We start from the raw sequence: 20,129 nt of genomic DNA on the forward strand, positions 1-20,129 counted from the left end.
CCTCCCCTTGCCCATCCTGCCGCCCGCCCACCAGTTACCACACTGAGGACCACCGTGGGTGTGCACAGGGCTCGGTGCTGAGCCAGGTGCTCCCCCATGCACACCCTCCCGGCCCTTCGCGGACGTCCCCCAGCCTCATGTGGGGTCCAGCTCCGGCTGCGCCATCCAGCAGGTCAGAGGCCCATGGCCACGGGCGAGGATGGCCTCCCCCAGTATTTGAAGAGCCCAGAGGTGGTGATGGCCACGGCGGTGGAGGCGTGACTGGTCACCTCCAGGGGTGGAGGGGACACAGGGTCCATGCAGGTCAGGCCCGCTGGAAGAGGCGTCGGCCCTTCCCCTGATACGTGTGCCTCGCGGTTTCTGCATGCCTCACTGGGGTGCCAGTCTTCAGGGTGAGCCCCACACACACCCACGGACAACCCCTCGTCAAGGGTCTGTGCCCCTCAGGCCCCTTCCATGCTGGCGGGACTCAGCCCTACTCCAGCCTCCCGGGACCGGGGCTCCACGCCCTCACCTGCCCCTGCTCGGCCAGGGTCTGCTCCAGGTCTTCGATGCGCGTCTGGGCCCTCTGCACTTCCGCTTGTAGCTGCTCACGGGTCTGTAGGACGGGAGGACACATACGTCAAACTTTCTCTCCGAGCCAGGGCGGCCCACAGGGACGGAGGCTCCCAGCCGGCCTCCACCTCCGCCTCCACTAACGGCAGGGGCCATCCCCTGGCAGGTGGCCGTCCCCTGGCGGGCAGGGCATGCTGGGCAGAGGGGAGGACGCTGGGGCTCGTGCGAGACAAGCAGCTTCAGTTAGGTTGCAGGGAGGCCCTAAGATTCACTCTCAGAGGTTATTAGGGGAAATCTCCACTGACGGGATGGAACAGCTGACGAGGGCAGTGGTGGAGTGCTGCTGGGCGCTGCCCGGGGCTTGTTGCTGCCACGGGGCGACACTGAGGACACAGGCAGGGCTCAGCCACCTGCCCGGCACAGCCCGGCCGCCCTTCCCACCCCACACTGGCGCCCCTGCCGGTCCTGGGGCCCCTCGTGCTCCGCATTCTGCGTGCACCTGCCTTCCTGGCCCACCGGCCCCTGCAGACGCCCCGCAGTGCCCCAGAGGGTCCGAGCCACAGGGCACTTCATTCCGACCAAGCTCCTGCTCCCCAGCACCCACAGAGCATTTGGGCCAGCTGGGCTGGGGTCGGGGTCCCTCAACTTGAGGAGGGCAGGGTATCCCCCCGCCCGGCCCTGGGTTCCTCTCCGGGTGGCTCCACGGATCCGGCTCTCCCTCTCTGGCCCACATGGCCCTCCTCCCCCCAGGCCCCTGACACCCGCCCCCCCAGGGCCACAGTGACAGAAGCGAGGCTGGAGACAGTTCTCGGCAGTCTATTTGCCAACAGGGCGTAGGCCCAGGGACTCGGGGCAGCGAGGAGGGGACCTCACTGACCCTGCGCTCTGGCTCCCAGAGTCCACGCTCAGCCGGCCAGCTGGAGTCACAGAGCCAGTCTGTGTGGCTGGGGACACGGTTGGCCCCAGGCCCCGGGGCAGCTGGGCAGGGAGCCCTCCAGCCTACAGGGACGCAGCCCATCTCCCTCTGCTGGGCATCCTCTCTGAGCCACAGGGCAGGGGGGAGGGGGCTCAGGGAGGGGAGGGCGCAGCCTAGCGAGGCCGGCCGTCGCCCCATGTCCTGCCTCTGGTGGCCGGGGCATGAGCACCGGCCCATGAGCACCGGCCCAGGGTCCAGGGAAGCAGGGGCAGGAGGGGGACACGTACCTGCTCCCAGCAGGGCCCGCCTGGTGAGGCTCAGGGTCAAGGTGGGGACAGCACCCGAGCTCGGAATTTATTAGATGAATGAATAATCTCAGCGAATTTCAAGAACCGAGCTGCCGTGCTGGCCCTTCTCCATGTCCGCGCCTCGACTACGTGAGAGCTGCCCCGGGGCCCCACTGGCAGGCCTGCAAGGGGGCAGGCTTCACCTTGTCCACCAGCCAGTCCCCGGAGGGGACGCACACGGCTGGGGGGGGGAACCGCCACTCACACCCGACCCGGGACCGCCCTGGCAGGTCCCACCCCCGCCGGGCCGACCGCCAGCGCTGCTTCCCGACCACTGGTTCTAACTGCCTCAGCGAGCAGCAGCAGCCCCGACAATAACCGTGGGAGAGAGGGCTCGGCCCGGAAGGTGAAGCGATGCAAGTGTCCCTGCCAAGGCCGGGGGGTCAAGCGGGGAGGAGCCCAGCGGGAGCCGGAACGTCGTGGAGTGGAAGTCACTTAGACCTTAACTTCTCGCTCGGCGTCCAGCGTCCCTCCGACCTGCTCCTGCAGCAAGGCGTAGGCCCGCTGCAGAGCCTGGTACTCCATGGTCAGCTGCCGGAACCTCAGCTCCGTCTCCTCCTTGGCCACGCCCTGGGCAGGTGCAGAGAGACGCGGCGTCACCTGCGGCCCCGGAGGTGAGCCCCGAGCCCCCAGCTGAAAGGCCCGCTGGCTACACGGAGGCCAGGGTGAGCCGCACGGCCGGCAGCCAGGCCGGGGGCTCGGCGGGGGGGGTGTCAGGTGAGCCCTGGGCCTGCGAGTGCGTGTCCCCCGCCCCACCTCGCACTGCAGGCTCCCTTCCTGCCGTGAGGCCCAAATGCCTCCTCCGGCTACGAGGACACCTGCTGCCCCAGGGGGACGGAGGGGGGGGGGCGGGGGGGGGGCAGCTGCCTTCCCGGGGCCCCCCCGCACCCCGACGTGCGTGCTGCTCCAAGACCTAGGCCTAGCTCTGACATGGAACCCTAGCCTGGCCCCAGCTCCCCCCGCGCCCCGAGGCCACTGGAGCAGCTGTGCCACATCTGGTCTCCAAGCAGGTGCATGGCCACGGGGCCACCCGCCCGCATCTGCCAGGGGAGGCCCCACCCTCCAGCGCCTCTGGGCCTGTCCCGGCCGTGGACTGCCGGCCACTCCTTGACCTTTGGCCCCAGAGGCCGAGCCGGTCAGACCCAGCCAAGCACAGGCCTCCCCCCACATGTGGGGCTCCGACGGCCGCCTGCATTTGGGGTGGTTCCTTCTGGAAGAAGGACCGGTGGGCAGGACAGGCTGGTTGTGCTTTCGTCAGAGGCAACGCTGCTCCGCACTGTTTGGTGGCCCTGACGTCCACCTCGGCGGGGCCCCTGGCGTTGGTGCCGAGCTCCCCACACGGCGTGGTTCAGCCCCTGGAGGGGCAGGGAGGCCCCGTACCACCGTAGGACGGGCATGGGCTCGGCAGCGGGGTGAGGGCTGCGCGCATGCAAAGGGACGGACGCACGGGCAGCCAGCAACGGGGAGCCCTTGTCACGTGCGGGATCCCAGGCCCGGGGCGCAGCAGGGAGGCCAGCCAGCCCACCCCCACGCCCCGGGGTCCCCGCCCTGCCCCCGGCCCTGCCCGGCCAGAAGCCCGGGGGGAAGCTACCTCCTCCAGGTCGTCGTCAGGGGTACACGGGGTCTGGTCCGTCCTGTCCGTTTGGTAAGAGATGGAAGAGCCGTCGGATTCCAGGGAGGCCTCTTCGTCATATCCGAAGAAGGTCTCCACCACCACCGGCTTCTGACCGAAAGGAACCGAGTCAGCCCAGACGTGGACCCGCGTCCCCTCCTCGCCCCACGTCCACCTCCACTCCGTCCAAGTCCCTCCTGCCGCTGTCCCTGACACTCGCCCTGACTCCTGGCCCAGACGGTCACCGGAGTCTCCTGGGTCCTCCTTCTGCCGAGACCCCAACGGGCCGTCGGTCACCAAAGTCGGAGGGGACTGTGGCCAGCGCTCCACGCCTTCGTCAACCAACATCCTGCCCTTGGCCACCGGCCCGTCCTGATGGCTCTGGCCTTTGTCCCATCGCCTGGCGCCTCACGGAAGCGCCTGCCCTCCTGGGCCTCCCCCAGCTGGTGCCCTCGGGAAGGTGCGTCCAGGCTCCCTCCGGGCCTCCAGAAGCTCCCTAAATGCGCTGCAGTAACCCTGAGGGGAGAGAGCGCCCAAAGCCCGTCCCCCTTCCTCGGGCCTCTCGGGACCAGCTAAGCGGCACTGGTGGCCCCGGAGCCTCTCCAGCCTGCCTGAGGACACCCTCGAGCGTTCAAAACCCAAACAAGAAAACACACGCATTTTGCATAAAGCAGAGAGTCCCCGGGAACATCTCCTGAACATTCTCTAGTGAAAAGCTTATAACTGTCGAAAAGGATTGTGGGGCAGCCCGGGGGGCTCAGCGGTTTAGCGCCGCCTTCAGCCCGGGGCGTGACCCCGGGGTCCTGGGATCGAGTCCTGCGTCGGGCTCCCTGCATGGAGCCTGCCTCTCCCTCTGCCTGGGTCTCTGCTACCCCCCCCTCAAGAATAAATAAAATCTTTAAAAAAAAATAAAAGGAAAGGATTGTGCTTCAGACTCCCGGGGCGCAGGTCTGCCCGAGGGCCGGCGGGGCCCAGCGGACACTGGTGCAGCGGAGGCCGGGACCGCGGCCCAGGGCAGCGGGAGTCTCACCCCCACGCGGGCAGGGGAAGGCCGCCCGGGCGAACCCTCCTCCCCGCTGTCAGGAATCCTGAGCTCTCTGGGAAATTTAAAAAAGCAAGAAGGTAGGAGCTTTAAATCTAAAACCATAGAGTACTGATTTGGGGCTCGCTCTGGTTACTGTACGGTGGCAATTTTTAGAAATAATGAGGTTATCCTCTCTTCACCTCCAGGGAGAAACTCAGTCACGTGAAGTGGCTTCTAGAAGCACACGCTTTGCGCACGCGTACGTGGACTTCGTCTACTTTACCTTGGGGAGTTTGGCCATTTTCTTTCTTTGCTTCCGATATCTTAAAAGCTTGTCTCGCTCCTGCAAAAACCGGAGGACGAGATTTCCTGAGTGGTCGAGCAGCCCTGCTGATATTCCCGCGTGGTCGTCGGAAGGGAAGGGACCCCGCGGGCGGTTCCTAGGTGGGCGTGCTGCCTGCATGGTCACGACCCGCGGCGCCGCTCACGGAGGGCCGTGGGCTCTGACGGTGCAGGGGGCGCGTGGTGCCGCGGGGCTGTGGCCCACATGGGGGGCTGTCGCCCCGCCACGCTCAGGGTGCTCCAGCCTGTCACAGCGTGTGGCTCGGGCTGGGCGCTGAGCCGTGCACACAGAAGCGGGCTCCGAGCGCAATGGAGCCCACCCTGCTCTGTACTGTCCGAGCAGGTGTCTGGGGACGGTGTCCCCACGCAGGTGGAGACGGACCCTGCAGACACGGAGGGAGACCAGACACCCGTTTCTCCCCAGGGAGCTCCACTGCGTTTCCATGGCCCTGACCACGCAGCAGCCACGACCACGCGAGCCGGGGAGAAACCCAGGGAGGGCCGCGTCCCTGAGTAACGAGCAAAGCTGGGTGCTCCTTCTGCAGGTGTCACCAAAGGCCCCGAGGGGCATCTAGCTGACGCTCAGGGGTAGGCGTTCTGGTCACCCCTGCAAAGCCTCTGGGCAGGTAGCGCCTCTGTGTGGAGGAGCAGGAGCCACCAGCACCAGGGGGCCCAGGAAACGGGTGTGGACGGAGGGAAGAATCACTTACTAGCACGCTCTTCACGTAGCCGGCCGTCTCAAGCGTCTAGGGACAGAACAGCGTGTTAGGGAGCTGGGAGCACAGTCTGCTCCCCAGGGCACCCAGAGCACCCACTGCCTCCCACTGCCTGCCGAGGGCTGTCTGACGCGGCCTCATGGTCCTGCCTCCCTAAGCTGACCTGCCAAGTCACCGTGAGACCTGCAGAAGCCCCCAGGGTCCTGGGCTCGGGCCCACCCTTCGGCATCTGCAATGGCGGACAACTGCGACGGACCAAGGCCTCTTCCTCTTCCCACCCTCCCCCGCCCCCCACTCAGCCCATAGATTCTTGGACATGTGGGGACTGACGGTCACTCTCGGGCCAGTCGGGGGGGCTGTGCTGATGAGACCCCGTCCTACAGCCCGTGCTGGGCAGTACGATCTCCTGTTACTCTGGAGGCCACTTCAATCATCACACGAGACAGGCCCCAGGCGCTTGGGCGGCTCAGCGCGCGGAGCACGTGGCTCTTGACCTCAGGGTCTTGAGTGCAAGCCCCACGATGGGCATTAAACTTACTAAAACAACAAGAAGCCAGGCCAGGCCACCACTTCTGGGCCATAAGCCACACCAGCAAGGAGGTGCTGTTGTCCCTTCTGCTGCCCCCCAAGGTCATAGAATGACCAAGGCGACCATGCAGAAATGATCCCAGTGGACCCCAACAAGAGGCAGAAGGCCCCCAAGCAGAGTAATTGGAGGAGGATTTGATGCAGGACTACTTGCAAAACTGGTGCAGGTGTAGGGACAAGGACAGGCCAGTGTAGAGAGGGTGTAGGACAGGGACAGGGCATGTAGAGGGGGTGTAGGGACAGGGACAGGGCACGTAGAGGGGGTATAGGGACAGGGACAGGGCATGTAGAGGGGGTGTAGGGACAGGGCACGTAGAGGTGGTGTAGGGACAGGGACAGGGCACGTAGAGGTGGTGTAGGGACAGGGACAGGGCACGTAGAGGTGGTGTAGGGACAGGGACAGGGCAGGTAGAGGGGGTGTAGGGACAGGGACAGGACAGTGTAGAGGTCCTCATGCCCAGCACCTGCATGTGGACCTTATTTGGAATAGGGTCTTTGCAGATGTGACTGAGTGAGGGGTCTGGAGGTGAGACGGCCCTGCAGTAGGGTGGGCAGGTGTGCTCAGGAGAGAAGGGGACACAGAGGGCAGGCTCCTTGGAGACAGTGGGAGCAGGTGTGAGACGCCCACAGCCACCAGAAGCCTCCGGGGGCCCAGGATGGCCCCTGCCCACACCTGCGGATTCCTACCTCCACACTGACAATGGGGGACTGTGTGCTCAGCCCCCAGGTGACACCCCTGTCCCCAGGGCCGGGGAGCCAACACCTCGCATGGCTGCCCTGGATGCCCCAGGGCCAGAGTGATGAGGAGACCGCGCAGGTCTAGAGAGGGCCTCTGGGGCCTGATCCTGGTGGGGCCCCCAGGGAGGGGCGGGGAGTGGGGGGGGAGGGCAGGGAGGGGCGGGGGGGGGGGAGTAAGGGGAGGAGAGGGAAAGGCAGGGGAGTGGGGAGGGGAGGGAAGGGAGGGGCGGGGAAAGGGGAGGGGAGGTAAGGGAGGGGAGGGAAGGGAGGGGCAGGGGAGTGGGGAGAGGAGGAAAGGGAGAGGCTGAGGGGGTGGGAGGGGAGGGGCTGAGGGGCGAGGGGCGGGGCCGACGGGCGGGGCGGGCAGGACCGAGGGAAATGGGAGGGGAGTGGCGGGGGGCGTGGCTGAAAGGCAGCGGGGGCGTGGCCGAGGGCGTGGCCGGCGGAGATTGAGGGGAGGGGCTGATGGGCAAGTCAAAGGCTGGAGGGGCGGGGCCTGAGGCAAGAAGGGGAGGGGCCGGGGTGGGGGCGGGGCCGAGTCCAGGGCGGGAGGGGCGGGGCCGAAGGCGGGACGCGCGGCCGAGGGCGTGGCCGGCGGAGATTGAGGGGAAGGGCGGGGCCGAGGGCGGGGTGATGGGCGGAGTCGAGGGCGGGAGGGGGCGGGGCCGAGGGCGGGGTGATGGGCGGGGCCTGGGGCGGGCCGGGCCGGGATGATGGGCGGGGCCTGGGGCGGGAGGGGCGGGGCCGGGGCGGGAGGGCTGCAGCCCGGCTCAATAGGCAGGGGAGGCAGGAGGGCACCACCCAGGGGGCGCGGGCACCTTGGAGAGCTCGTCTATGAGGTTCTGCTGCTCCACAATCTGAAGTTTCAAGAAGTCAACTTCTCTCTCGTCCTGACTTTGGTCCAGGTCGTTTAAGGAGCTGGGTCTCCGGATGATCCCGGCTCTCTGTCTCTGCAAAGCCAGCCAGACCCCGTCACAGGGGTGCAGGGAGGGGCTCTCTGCCCGTGGCTCGGGCCGGGGCGGGGGGCAGGGACCCCTCTGCAGGGCCCTGGGGGCGCGCGGGGCGAGCCTGCACCCCGGACCTGGCGCCCTGACCCGGCGCACCCCACAGGCTCCACTGGGCTGAGCCTGGGAAGGAGGCATTTCTGCAGCAACGGGGCGGCGGGAGGGGGCGAGGGGGGTGACCCCCCCTACGGTCGTGCTGAATTACTGTGGCCGAACTAAGAAGGGGCCCGGGGGCACCAGCTGACCTTCCCACACCCCACTAGGGGACCCTCCCGCAGCTGGGGCCTGCTGCTGGTCTGCAAGCCCCTCCCACTCCACGCAGGTGGAGACTCTTCCTGGGAGTCCACAGGTGCCCCCAGAGCTCTGGTGTTGGTGGGGCCGCAGGCCTGGGGCTGACCTGCTCAGTGACCTCCCTGCCAGGTTCTGCCCAGGCAGGTGCCCACGACCTCCAGTGCTCTTCCTTCCAGTGCTCTCCTCTCCCAGGGAGGCTCCGCATTGGTTCCTCTCCCCACAGAGTATGTGAGACCAGAGGCCTGATGGGGACCTTATTATCAAGCCTTGCAGGTGACAAGTGGGGAGGGGGGCTGTTGCTCATCGCTGGGGAGCCTGAGCCATCCCACGGGCCGGTCGGACCTGTCAGGGCCCCTTACCATTTCTATGTTCTCCTGCGTGACAAATTTTAACTTGTTTTCCATCCGACGTAAAGTATGGGACAGATCTTCATTTTTCCGGGTAAGACGTTTGTTTTTATCCAGCAAGGGCTTATACTGGCTCTCAGCTTCCCTTAAGCGCTTTAACTGAAAGACCAAATTAATCACTCGGCATGATTTTAAGTGTGACTGGAGCCAACAGTCCCTGTACAGAGTCGCAAACTGACCAGAACAAGCTTTGGCTACAGCAAGGGAGGGGTATGGGGCCGAGGCTCTGTTTTGCAGTAAGAGCCGCCACGAACTGGCCAGGCCCTTGGAGAAGCTCCCACTCAGACAGAGGTCACCTGGAAATTCCAGTGCCTTCCAGGAGTGATCGGGATGGCTCCACCGAGGGGCGAGGGCCTCACTCATCCCAGACAACCCACAGGACTGAGGGAACTTTTTTGCTCAATAATATGGAACGGGGATTAGCCCACCCGTGCCTGTGGCCCACATCTGGCCCCCCCACCAGGTTTTGTTCATAAAGTTTTATTGAAACGGCAGAGAGGCCTGCAGGCAAGCCCTGCTCTTGGCACCATCACTCCTTTCCACGAGGGAATTTTGGAGGTGGGCGCCCTCTGCCCTCCCGCCCCGACCCCAGACCCATAGGATCCAGATCCCCCGTGCCCCTGCCCCGTTGCCACTCACCAGCTCATTCCTTTCTTCCGACAGCAAGGCGTTTCGGTCCTCCAGCTTCCGAATGATCGCACTCAGCTCTGCAATTTTAAGTTGGAAGCGCCGAGCATCCTTTTCATCCAACTGCTGTTCCTAAAACAAAAATCAACTGCAAATAACTGTTCGTAGACACAGGCATAAAAACCTCTGCAAATCCCAGCACACCGTGGAAAACAAAGCAGCTCTGTGTCATGATCGCCCGTGATTGCACATGGCGGGTGGGTGGGTGAGTGCCGGCTGGCCACCACGGGCACAGCAAACCGCACATGGGGACAGAACAGAGGAGCAGAAATGTCCATGAGTGTGTGGAGGTGGAAGGCAAGGGCGTGCAAATGCAAGCACCGCAGGTGTGGGTGCTCCAGGCCCCCTCGGGGTGCGGCTGGTACAGCGTCGGGCAGGGGTCTGCCCTATGCCAGAGGTGGGGACGCGGTTTCCCTAGTGTGATCCTGTGAGCACGGGAAAAGATGTTCAACTTAAGACTTTCAAAAGGTGGCTTCCCAAGAAGTGTGCTCCCTCACACTGGGGTTCTATAAGGTCACTTTGGAAACCTCTGGAAACTCATTCAAAAATCAATGAAAACATTTTGATCCAGTTTCAGAATCTCTCTGGAGTTAACACAATCTATCGAGCGCCAGAGCAAGATTTAATTCAGTTAGGCCATTTATAATAAGATTGTAAAAATCATTTTCTATTCTTGAAATGTCACTGTCCTCGGGCTGGCTCAGCTCAGACATTTTGTCCTTAAAGCAAACAATGCACGTCCAGGAAGGACAGAGGGAGGGTTCCTCATTCAGCAGGTGCAGGAGAGGCTAGGGAGCGGGCCCCACAGGACCTGCGTTGAGGGTTCATGGAATTTAGAGTCCCCCCACCCCAGATTACCCAGAACCACTCCAGAGGGCTCTGAATGAGGAGCAGCAATGAGGAATGAAGGATGTCACAGCCCTGTGGCTGGTGGCAGCCCCCACGCTGTCACGGCAGCCTGAAGAGGAGCAGAAGGGTGGCATGGTCACACAAAAAGCAGGTGGGGGCGACTGGTGGGGATGTGGCGAGCAGAGAGCCAGGAGCCCGTGCGCACGGAGATGGAGGCCGTACGGCCTCATCCCGCCAGCCTGCGGCAGGAACCGGTACCAGCAAGCAAGGAACCTTAGCCCCCTGGGGGCCTGGCAGCTGCAGGTGGGCTCCAGCTGGAAGCCCGAGGCCTCGGGGGGCCGTGGGAGGGTGGATGGAGGGAAGGCCAGTGCCGTGCCCCGTTAGCAAGGGGGGAAGGAGACAGAAGCCTGCTTGCCCTCCCAGCCAAGCCAGATAAGCCGAGCGGTCCGGGGTCTGGCTGGTGGGCTGCAGACATGGTCGGCATCCCCAGGGCAGGAGGTTCTGGTTCTGGTCTCTGGACCTAGGCTCTCAACTCCCTGGGGAGCTGCCCGAGCGGGGCCACATAGCCGCGTGCAGCGCTGTCTGTGACTCTGGGTCACCGGGCAAAGCATGGGGAGGTGCTTACAGGGCTTCCCGAGTGGTCTGAGGCGTCTCCTGCACCGCCTGCATAAGGAAGTTCCCGTCTGGGGCTGCCCAGGTGCCGATCAGCCTCTTTGACCTGGGACAGCTGCTCATCTAGAGCCTCTTTTTGGAGCTGCAGTCTCTGAGCATGCCCGGCTTGAACCCCTAACTCTCTCTCCAGCACGAAGACTGCTCTGTCTTTAAATTTTATCTCCTCCATCTACAAGGAGAACAGAACACAATCACACAGGCAGGCAGAGTACAGATCTGCGGTTACCATAGAAACAGAGGGAGCAACCCTTGGAACCGCGTCGGGAGGGTCCCCATGGCAGCAGCCCTGCCAGGACGGAAGCAGGACAGGCCGGGCCGGCCGAGGACGAGGACAGGAGCCCCAGGGCTCAGGCCGCAGCAGGAGCGCCCCCCCCCACCACCCCCACCCCCCGCGCCCGGCTGGCCTCTGCTCTGCTGCTTCAGTTCAAGCTGGAGCAACCGAGGCTCCTTCCTGGAGTCCGCGCAGCCCTCCCGGCGTCCCTGGGCGCCCGGCGGGCCCACCCCGTCCAGCGCTGGGCCTGGCGTTGGCGGGCAGGCCCACGGGGGCCATCTGTAGCTCCTGCCTTCCCGTGTGTTGGGCAGGGCAGGGGTCCCCCGAGTTCCCCGAGCCCCATCCGTGGGACGGTATGAGGAGCAACGTCCACCCTCCACAGGCAGGCTGCGGGTTAGAGAAGCAGAAGTTTCTCGCTGCCCTCCTCTCCTTTCCGAGGGGCACCGGCCCAGGGAGCTGGAGCCAATGCTCGCGTCCTGCAGCCTGCCTCTCCTTGCTGGACATGTGGACGTGGACAGACAGCGGAGGCGCTGCCCATAGCTTTGCAGGCAAAGCTACGTTTTTAGTTAATCTTGGTTTGAACAAAGGCTTGGAGGAGGGGGGTCTCCGGACAAGTCGGCTCCAGAGTGGGGGACAGGAGTACCCGGGCCCCCCAGGCCCCTGCAGGCCACCGGGTCCACGGCCTCCCCCTCTCCCTGAAGCACTCAGCCCCCTGACGGCGGCCAGGAGCCCTCCGCACCAGCCGCCAGCTGCCTCCCAGCCCCGCATCGGGCTCCCCACCCCCCAGCGGGGGCAACACAGACCCTCTCCGCCCATTCTTCAGTCGGGTGGGCCAGGGGCCCTCACTACGGTGAACGGCCCCAGGTTGACGAGACGCCTCTGTTTAAAACATAAACAACAGGACAGGACGGGATGTCTTGGTGCTTCCCCTGCTGTTTAAGGGTCAAACAAGCTAATAAACCAGCCATGTGCTGAAGTCAGCGTGGAAACAGAGAGGCGTCTCCTTAGCCCAGATCACAGAATTCACGGGCCAGTGGTGAACTGAACAGAATAAAAGAAATCCTTAATGGCTAAATTTCCAACTACTCGCGTGCACAGAGACGCCGGAAGAGACAACACGGAATTAGTGAAAACAAAGGGGCCGGGGAAATACAGTCGTATCACCAAGGAGCTCTGCTCCGGGGCCTAACGTTGACGCTCACACGCAGACGCTCCGGAAACATCGCTATTCCTTCACCAGGAAACCAGAAGATGAGCGTCTCTATGCAAAGATCCCACCAAAATGAGCTCTTTGAGCAGCTGGTTTGGACCAAAAGGCAGACCTCCCCCCCCAAGAACCAGCGGAGGTGTCCTGTCCTGCGGCCAAGGGAGGCGACCCGCCCACAGAGGAAATTCAAGGAAAGGGGCTTCCACGCGGGGGCAGGATTGGATCCTGTAAAGGTGGGGAGTCACTCCAAGGTCAGTGACGGTGTTGCCAGGGGGTCCTCCTAAACCACAGGGCTCTGCACGCAGCAGTGTCCACACAGGAGACCACGACCCTACAGCTTCCACCTGGATCGCCCATTTGTGCAGGGGGGCAGGCCTGCAGGTGCACGACACAGGCGCCCGTTGTGGGGCAGAAAAAGCTTCGTCCGGTCCTGTGGGGCTCCCACCGCACCTACAGGGGCCTGCTTCCAACTTGGGGCACTGCCGTGCTGGTGGGGAGATCGCTGCATCCCATTAAGGGGATCCCAGGGCCCCCGAGCATGACCAGCAACGCCAGTGAGGTCCTGGTGACGCCGTGACTGGGGACACGGGGCTCTAAGGTAGAGCTCCATTGCCTCAAACTACCGAGGGGTCCAGGCTCCCAGGGACGGGGAGAACCAGGCACGGCCCCACACACACCCGGAATGTTCTCTTCAACGGCTTAGCTCCGGGTCTCTGAGGACATTGACTCTGCGGTGACAGCCACCGGCAGCGGGTGACCTGAGCCACCCTGACGCCCCAGATGAAGCTGCGGCACTGGGGCCATTCCTGTCCTGACAGGATGGCAACTCCCTGCGGTCCAGGCGGAGAGGGCGCCTTCCCACGTGGCCCCCACATCAGGATGGCCTCAGGGCCCCGACCTTCCCCCGTGGGCCTCCTGGGCTCACCTTGCTGCACCTGGGAGCTCCCACGCCCCACGTCCCCGCCCCCAGCGCCCTCCTGTGCACCCCTCGGCCTGGAGCACATCCCAGCCCGTGGATCTCCTGCTCGCACTCCCCATGTCCCCCTGCCCCCAGCGCCCCCACCCCCAGTGCCCCTCCCAGGAGCCCCCCGAGCACATCCCAGCCTGCAGGTCTCCCTCCCACGCACCCCCACCCCGCACCCCGCGCCCCCCCAGCACGTACCAGCCTGCGGATCTCCCGCTCGCACTCCTTCTTGATGCGGGAGATCTCCTCCTGGTGGAGGTGATACACGCTCCGGATCTCCGCGGCCTTGATCTTGTCGGCCTGCACCGCGATGGTCAGCGCCTCCTCCACCTGCTTCTTGGCCCCCTTGAGCTCCGAGATCTCCTGCTGCATTTTGATCTTCTCCGCCTCGAACCCCTTCTTGGCCTCCTCCTTGGCCTCGGACAGCAGCACGATCTTGGCCTTGTCGGGGGCGCCGTCGCGCAGGGCGTGCAGCAGCGCCTGCAGCCGCTGGTTCTCGTTGTCCTTGATCTTAATGACCCTCAGCAGCTCGGCCTCGTGTTGCCGCAGCAGCGCCTCGCGCACGGCCTGCAGCTCCTTCATCTTCTCCTCGTGCAGCTTCGTCTTGAGCTCGGTGAGCAGGACGGCGTTCTTGTGCTGCTCGTGCTCCCGCACCTGCCTCAGCTCCTGGTTCTTCTCCCTCTCCACCCGGCTCACCTGGAAGACAAGAGCCAGCCCGTCGGTGGTGGGCCGCCTCGGCCTGCTGACGCCGAGGGACCGCGTGGGCAAGCTCGGGGCTCCTTCCGCGAGGCGGGCCGTCCTCCCCCGAGAGCGGCTCCTTCTGGAAACTGAGTCAAGCCCTGCGGGTGGAGAGCTCGGACCTGCGCGCCTAGGCGTCCTCGGGGCGCTGGCGGCTGGAGGCCCCGCGGGCCTGGGAGGTGAGATCGCAGACATGGGGTCCACGCAGATCTGCCCTGCGCCTCGCCCCCCGACCAGGACCCACCGTGCCGGGAAGCCCACCGGCCGCCTCGCCAACGAATCACCGGGAAGAAGGTGCGGGTGCCTCGGGCACGGATGACAGGCTGTCGCACTCACCTTCTGTGACGTTCCGGGCCATGGGGAGGCCACTCTAGGCACTCGCTCCCTAGGTGACATGTAACGTCTAGATATTTGGAAACACTCAGATTTTGGTCTGAATCTCTTGTTTTCATCTGGAACTTCCACCTCGGTGGAATGACCCCAGCACCTGCACGTGGCACCGAGTCGGTGCTCAGAACCTAATACGGGGTGAGAGCGTGGCTCACCTGCCCCCGGTCCAGCACTCCAGGTGGCGCTTCGCCTCCCGCCGGCCTCTGGGCTCCCCGTCGCCGTCCACGGCACCTCGTGTGGGGTCACCATCCCCAATCCCATCCTCCCCTCATGCACCCCCCATCCCACCCTCACACCCAGCTCCGGAGCTGGGCCCCGCTGCTCCCCACTGCGGGCAGCCCCACCTCGACTCACCTGCCGCCACCCACTCTCCACGGGAGGAAGTCTGTGCGGGTCAAGCCCTGCCCAGCCCTCCTCTCTGCACCCGGCGCATTCAGAGTAAAGGCCGAGCCAGGGGCGTCACCGCCATGGACCACACCCGCTGTGCATCTGGGGAAGTGTCGACCCTCCCTGCCAGGGCCGCTGGCACCCCAGCTAGCAGCTCTGGGGTCCTTTCCCCAGGGTGATCGCTTGGACCCCTGACCCCAGGCAGGCCCGCTGCCCACCCCCTGCCCGAGTGCCCACAGACCGTCCTGCTCCACACGCTGACCCCGCCATGTCGTGCCCCTTCCTCACAGCAACACCCCCCCAGGTGCCTTATTCATCCCTGTCTCCGGGCCTGTAGTGTCCGCCCCATCTGAGCAAGCATCCCCGGGAGGCACGCACAGCGGGGCCATCCTCCCCATTTGGCGTGGGCTGAACCGCGAGGCTCCCCGCGCAGGGGATGCGGGAATGGGGCCTGGCCTGTGGCCCCGAGCTCGCAGGTGGTGGGGAGGCGGCGGGCGGAAAGCCTCACAGCGGCCATGGGAGCGACTCAGGCTCCTGTCCCAGACGGGCTGACAGCAGTGGAGGATGTGAGGGGGCCGCATGCGGGGCCCCACTGCCCCGTGCCCCTCAGCCCTGCTTCAGGAGCACACGGCAGCTTTGTAACAAGCAGTTAGGAATATTCCCCCTGAGACCCCAGCTGCCTCCCCACGGATGCGGCCTCCGGGGACCTCGTGAAAGTCTGGCTGACGTGGCCACACGCTGCTGGCGGCTCAGCGGGCCGGGCTCTTGACCAGCGGGGCCGCGGCTTTGCCTTTCAGGACATCGCAGGGCTGAGCGGTTCCTGCATCCGGGGTGGGTCTTCCATCGGCACCAGGGGTCGTCGGGTTGCTGGGGGGGGGCAGGGCAGGCAGGTGTCCCTCTTCATCGCCTCCATTCACCCAGTTTTCAAGGGACCAGCGGGCTCCCAGGCGGCCCGGCAGGAGCCCAGTTACTGGTTTCATTAGGAACGTGTGGGTTTAAGCAGAGTGGCGGGTTTAGTGCCCGCTGGTGTCATCCTCACGGAGGCTCAGAGCGTCCATCTGCGGCCAGCGAGGGGGCTGGGGCCTTCGGCGCGCCGTGAGCCTGGTTATCTTGCTCTCCGGCAGGTCGGGCCTCACCGGCCCGTCCACTCACCTCCTGCCCCGACTGCTCCCCAGGCGCCCTGACGTCTTTCGATGGGAAGCAGTATTTCAGGGTCACAGCGGGCCCAGGGCTATGCCGGGTCCCAGCTGGTCCTCCCCGTGGACGAGACACGGCATCTGCCCCCTGCGTGTGAGAGGACATGCCTCTAGGTTCCCGTGGACGTTTCCAATTTCCAGTGTGTTTCTGACCCAAAACCAGGGCTCCTGTTCAAGTTTCCCTGCGTAGCTTCTGCGCCCCCGTCCCCTCCCACGGAGGATCTGGTTGTCAAGGAAACCGAGGGACAGGACGGGAACATCCCCTAACTACTCCTTTACCTGCAGGAGACACGCCATCGGGGGCATACAGGGGCCGCGGCACTCACGGCCCCCCCAGTGAGGACTCCCCAGTTTCCCTCTTCCTTTCCCAGCGGTTGTCTGTGAGGCGCCTCCCGCGGCCGTGGGGGCCCCAGCCCGCTCTCTGAGCGCTTGATCTTCCCGCGAGGAATTCCGGGGAGTCTCCTCCTTCTCCCTCCGCTTCGCCCGACAAGGCCGACCAGGCCACAGCACAGGCGGCTCCGGTGGCCTCGCCATCCTCGGGGTTTGTTCAGAAGGAAACTACGTTCAGCGCGGCCCGCAGTCCTCGCAGGCACCGTGGAGCTGGGGACGACGTGGACACCGGCAGGACCCCCGCCCCCAGCCGGCCATCCACGTGGCCCGGACCCGCTGTGGACACACAGGGCCCACGGTGATGGGCACGACCGCCAGACCTCGGCCCCCGAGGACGGACCCTGCCCGTGACCGGCACAGGCCCGGCGGCGGGCAGGCGCTCCCAGGACGGGGTGGCCGCTGTCCGCAGTCCTGACGGGAGGTCCCTAAGAGGGATGACAGGCTGGAGCTGCAGACACACAGGTGCCGGGCCGGGGCGCCAGGAGACCGTCTCCTCCGGAGCAGGACGCGGAGGCACCTGCAGTCTTAGCAGCTCATGCCGAGGAACGTAGGCCTGAGACCCAAGGTGTGCGTTAGGGGTTGAGATCGTGTTACTGGTTAAAATTGCAGAGAAATGGGGTGCCCGGGGGCTCCATGGGAGAGGCGTCTGCCTTTGGCTCAGGTCATGATCCCGGGGTCCTGGGATCGAGTCCTGCATCGGGCTCCCTGCTCCAAGGGGGAGCCTGCTTCTCCCCCTGCCCTTCCTCCCACTGCTCACGCTGTCAAATAAATTAATAAAATCTTTAAAAATAAATAAATGAACTGCCGAGCAAAGGCCCGTGTGAAATACGCCAGGCAGCGTAGCCCCGGGCCCCGCGGGGGCCTGCGCTCAGGCCAGGGCCTTCCGCACTCGGGCCCACACCCGTCCGTGGACCGAAGCAGCCATAACCCTTTATGACGCCACAAAACCTTACGGCTCTCAAACATGTTTGCTCAGAGGTTTATGGAATTTTAACACAAATGGGCCAATGGCGCCGCTGGGACCCGGCCCCCCGGCTTGCGGGCACCTCGGGTCATGCTCGTTTTCTGCTGGGAGGGAGCTTTTTCTCTCCGGTCGTATTTCCAGGAAGTAATTCGGGGTCATCCTTAGAGACGGTCGAGGTCCTGGGCGAAGCCGGCAGCAGGGCAGGTGCGCTCGCCCACCTTGTCCGCAGAGGCCCGGGCGCTCACCCAGCCACCAGCAGCCCGACGGACGCACGCAGTAGCGGACCGCACCCCACACACCCCGCTGCTCCCGTGAGCTGCTGTGGCCTCTCCCTGGGCTGGGCAGGTTTCCGGAACGCTCCGTCGTCGCCCCTGTTCCTTCAGGCACTGGCAGTCCTTCCCGGCTTGCTATTCTGCTCAGCGGGGGTCCCTTCCTGCCTCGCTTCTGTCTACGATGCTGGAGGCTCTACGTGCGTGAGGTGTACGTCTGCGTCTTGCCGGGCGAGGACAGGCCCACAGCTTCCCCGGGAGCCCCTCGCCCACGGTGCTGGGACTCGCAGGACAGAAGACTACTACCTGCGGGAGGTCTGGGGTGAGCCCCGTGACCCACCCCACACCTTCGTGGGCGACACCGATGCCAACCCTGCCCCCGGGCCCTGCCTGCAGCCCCTGCCCACCCGGCATCCTGGCCCCACTCGCACGGCCCTCGGTGGCCTGGTCTCGGGCCGCCTTTCCTGCCGCTGCATCACGCGTGCCCTTACAGGGACCCGCCTTTGCCAGCCCTTCCAGGCGTCAGGGTCTCCGTCCAGGGCCACTTCTTCTGAGAGGCCCTTCCTGATTGCCGCGTGGACTGATGGCACCACGGCCAGTGCGGCGGTCACGTGGCTCTATGTGCCCTGCCACCTGCTTCCTGTTCCTTGGTGTGTCCTCCACGGGGACGAGGTCTGGGGGTCACGCAGGCGCCTGGCGCTTCCCGAGTGGCATCCTGTGGGCTGGAGCCGCTTCCTGACAGCAGGCATGAGGCTGGCGTTTCCATTCCTCCTGCTGGCCCCCGGGTGCTCACGAACTGGGGCCCGGCTGCGGGTGGGACCCCGAGAGCAGGGGCAGCAGGGGCGGCTCTGTGCCCAGACGGGAGCCGGAGCCTCGCGTCCTGGTGGGAGCTCGTGTCCACCTCGGTGTCCGCGTCCGTGCTCCCAGCACCCGGCCCCACTGAGTTCATCTCCACGCAGCTCCCCAGAGGCCTCCCTGCAGAGCCGGCTCCCTCCTTCCAGAAGGTTCTTCACCAGAGATGGCTCCACTTCAGTCTCCCGACAGAGGGTCCGCAGTGGGACGGGCCGGTTTTTATTTAAATCACGTCATTCCTTGCTGTCAAGTCTCCATTCACTTAAGTGTCCCTCGGTGATAAAGGAACCATCGGGCCGAAATCCGAGGTGCTGGGCTCGCAGCTACGTTCCTGGCACCTTTCCACGCTTCGCAGGCACCTGCTCTTGGCGGGGGGTGGGGGGTGCAGCCTGGCTGCGGGTCCAGGATTCTGCTGGGAATTCCCGAGGAAGGTGGGCGCCGGGCGCCGGGGGTGGGGGTGGGGGAGCACCTCACAGCCTGCCTGGCTCTCGGCGGGGACAAGGTCCTGCTGGTGCCCCCGCTGTCTCCTGCCTCTGCCGTGAGGTCGGGACAGGCCCTCCGCTCCTTGGCCGCTTCCACGGCATCCCCCAACCCCGTGGTCTGGGTCAGTTACGCGGATCCGTCCCAAGGCCACAGCAGGGACACGCACTGCGGGGGGTGGGGGTAGAGGTCTCCGATAAGGACCAAGCTGCTGACAGTCGTGATGACTGAATTCGCGCCGCCCCCCCATGACCAGGGCACACACGTCGTGGCCAACGCTGGCGGCATTTCCGAGGGTCGCTGCGCCAGGCCGAGTGCATGGACCGCGGGCTTCCCGGGGCCTCGACTCCAGGGGCCGGGGCGTCGGCAGGAGACGCCTTCTCAGGATCCCACGTGAGTTTTATTTGCCAAACTGGCTGCTGGGGGTGACAGGAGAGCGTAGGCGGGACCTGGGAAGAGGCCTGAGCGCCGGTCCAGCCCCCGGGACGTCCTGCTCCCAGCTCGGCGCCCGGGCAGATGCAGGACGCACGGGTGAACCTGGGGGCCTGGGTGGCTCGCCGGTTAAGGGGCTGACTTTGGGGTTCAGGGTCCTGGGATGGAGCCTGCAACAGGCCCCGCGCTCAGTGGGAGGTCGGCTGTTCTCTCGTCTCCCTCTGCTCCCCACCCCCCAAGCGCCCTCTAAAATAAATAAATCCTAAAAATAAAAGAGCCAACAAACGAGCCCCGGAGCCCCGCCGGCCTGCGAGGGACGCTGAGCAGCACCCAGAGCTGAGTGCAGGCTGGAGCCCCCGTAGGAAGTGCAGCACTGCCCGCAACGGGCACCCCTTGGTGGGGCCGTGGGGCGCTGCTCCCTGCACCCGACACTGCAGCTCGGCCCCGAGGCGCAGGGGCAGCAGGCAGGACTGTGAGGACCGGCCGAGCTGTGAGGCCCAAAGGGCGGGCGCCCCAGGTCCGGGTGAGGCTGACGGCCTCTCTAACAAGAGTCACAGGAGGCTGACGTGCGGCAGGTCTGGAAGCCGCAGCCTCAGAGGCCTCCCCGCTGTGGAGACAGGATTTCAGGCCTCTCCCAAGCCAGGGCAACTGATGTGTGTGGAGCGTGTGCTCCGGGGGGCATGGGTGTGATCCCTGCACACGCACGCACACCCGCAGGAGCGGATTCTGCGAGCCTCCCTGCTGGCGGCCTCAAGTGCAGACAAGGGTGCTCACCGCAGGGCTGCGGTGTCGGCCGAACCCTGGCAACAGCCGGGATGCCGCGGGCAGAGGCCGGACCCTG

The 20,129-nt window shown here is 65.2% G+C and overlaps 1 protein-coding gene across 24 annotated transcripts in view; it reads right to left on the reverse strand.

Annotated features, from left to right (window-relative positions):
- JAKMIP3 (Janus kinase and microtubule interacting protein 3) overlaps nt 1-20,129 on the reverse strand; it is a 97,024-nt gene that overhangs the window by 30,690 nt on the left and 46,205 nt on the right. For 7 of the 24 annotated variants that reach the window (XM_072804820.1, XM_072804821.1, XM_072804828.1 and 4 more), the window contains exons 3-12: nt 13,389-13,886; nt 10,702-10,917; nt 9,180-9,299; nt 8,493-8,639; nt 7,657-7,788; nt 5,507-5,542; nt 4,738-4,797; nt 3,410-3,541; nt 2,260-2,388; nt 515-598 (exon numbers count right to left, since the gene is read on the reverse strand). In XM_072804820.1, the coding sequence (XP_072660921.1) occupies nt 515-598; nt 2,260-2,388; nt 3,410-3,541; nt 4,738-4,797; nt 5,507-5,542; nt 7,657-7,788; nt 8,493-8,639; nt 9,180-9,299; nt 10,702-10,917; nt 13,389-13,886 (1,554 nt within the window). The remainder of the gene's footprint in view (nt 1-514; nt 599-2,259; nt 2,389-3,409; nt 3,542-4,737; nt 4,798-5,506; nt 5,543-7,656; nt 7,789-8,492; nt 8,640-9,179; nt 9,300-10,701; nt 10,918-13,388; nt 13,887-20,129) is intronic. The other 17 variants (XM_072804826.1, XM_072804827.1, XM_072804833.1 and 14 more) reach the window with 7 other exon arrangements.

Source organism: Canis lupus, chromosome 29, assembly GCF_048164855.1.
Source record: "Canis lupus baileyi chromosome 29, mCanLup2.hap1, whole genome shotgun sequence".
In the NCBI taxonomy this organism is placed as follows: domain Eukaryota; kingdom Metazoa; phylum Chordata; class Mammalia; order Carnivora; family Canidae; genus Canis; species Canis lupus.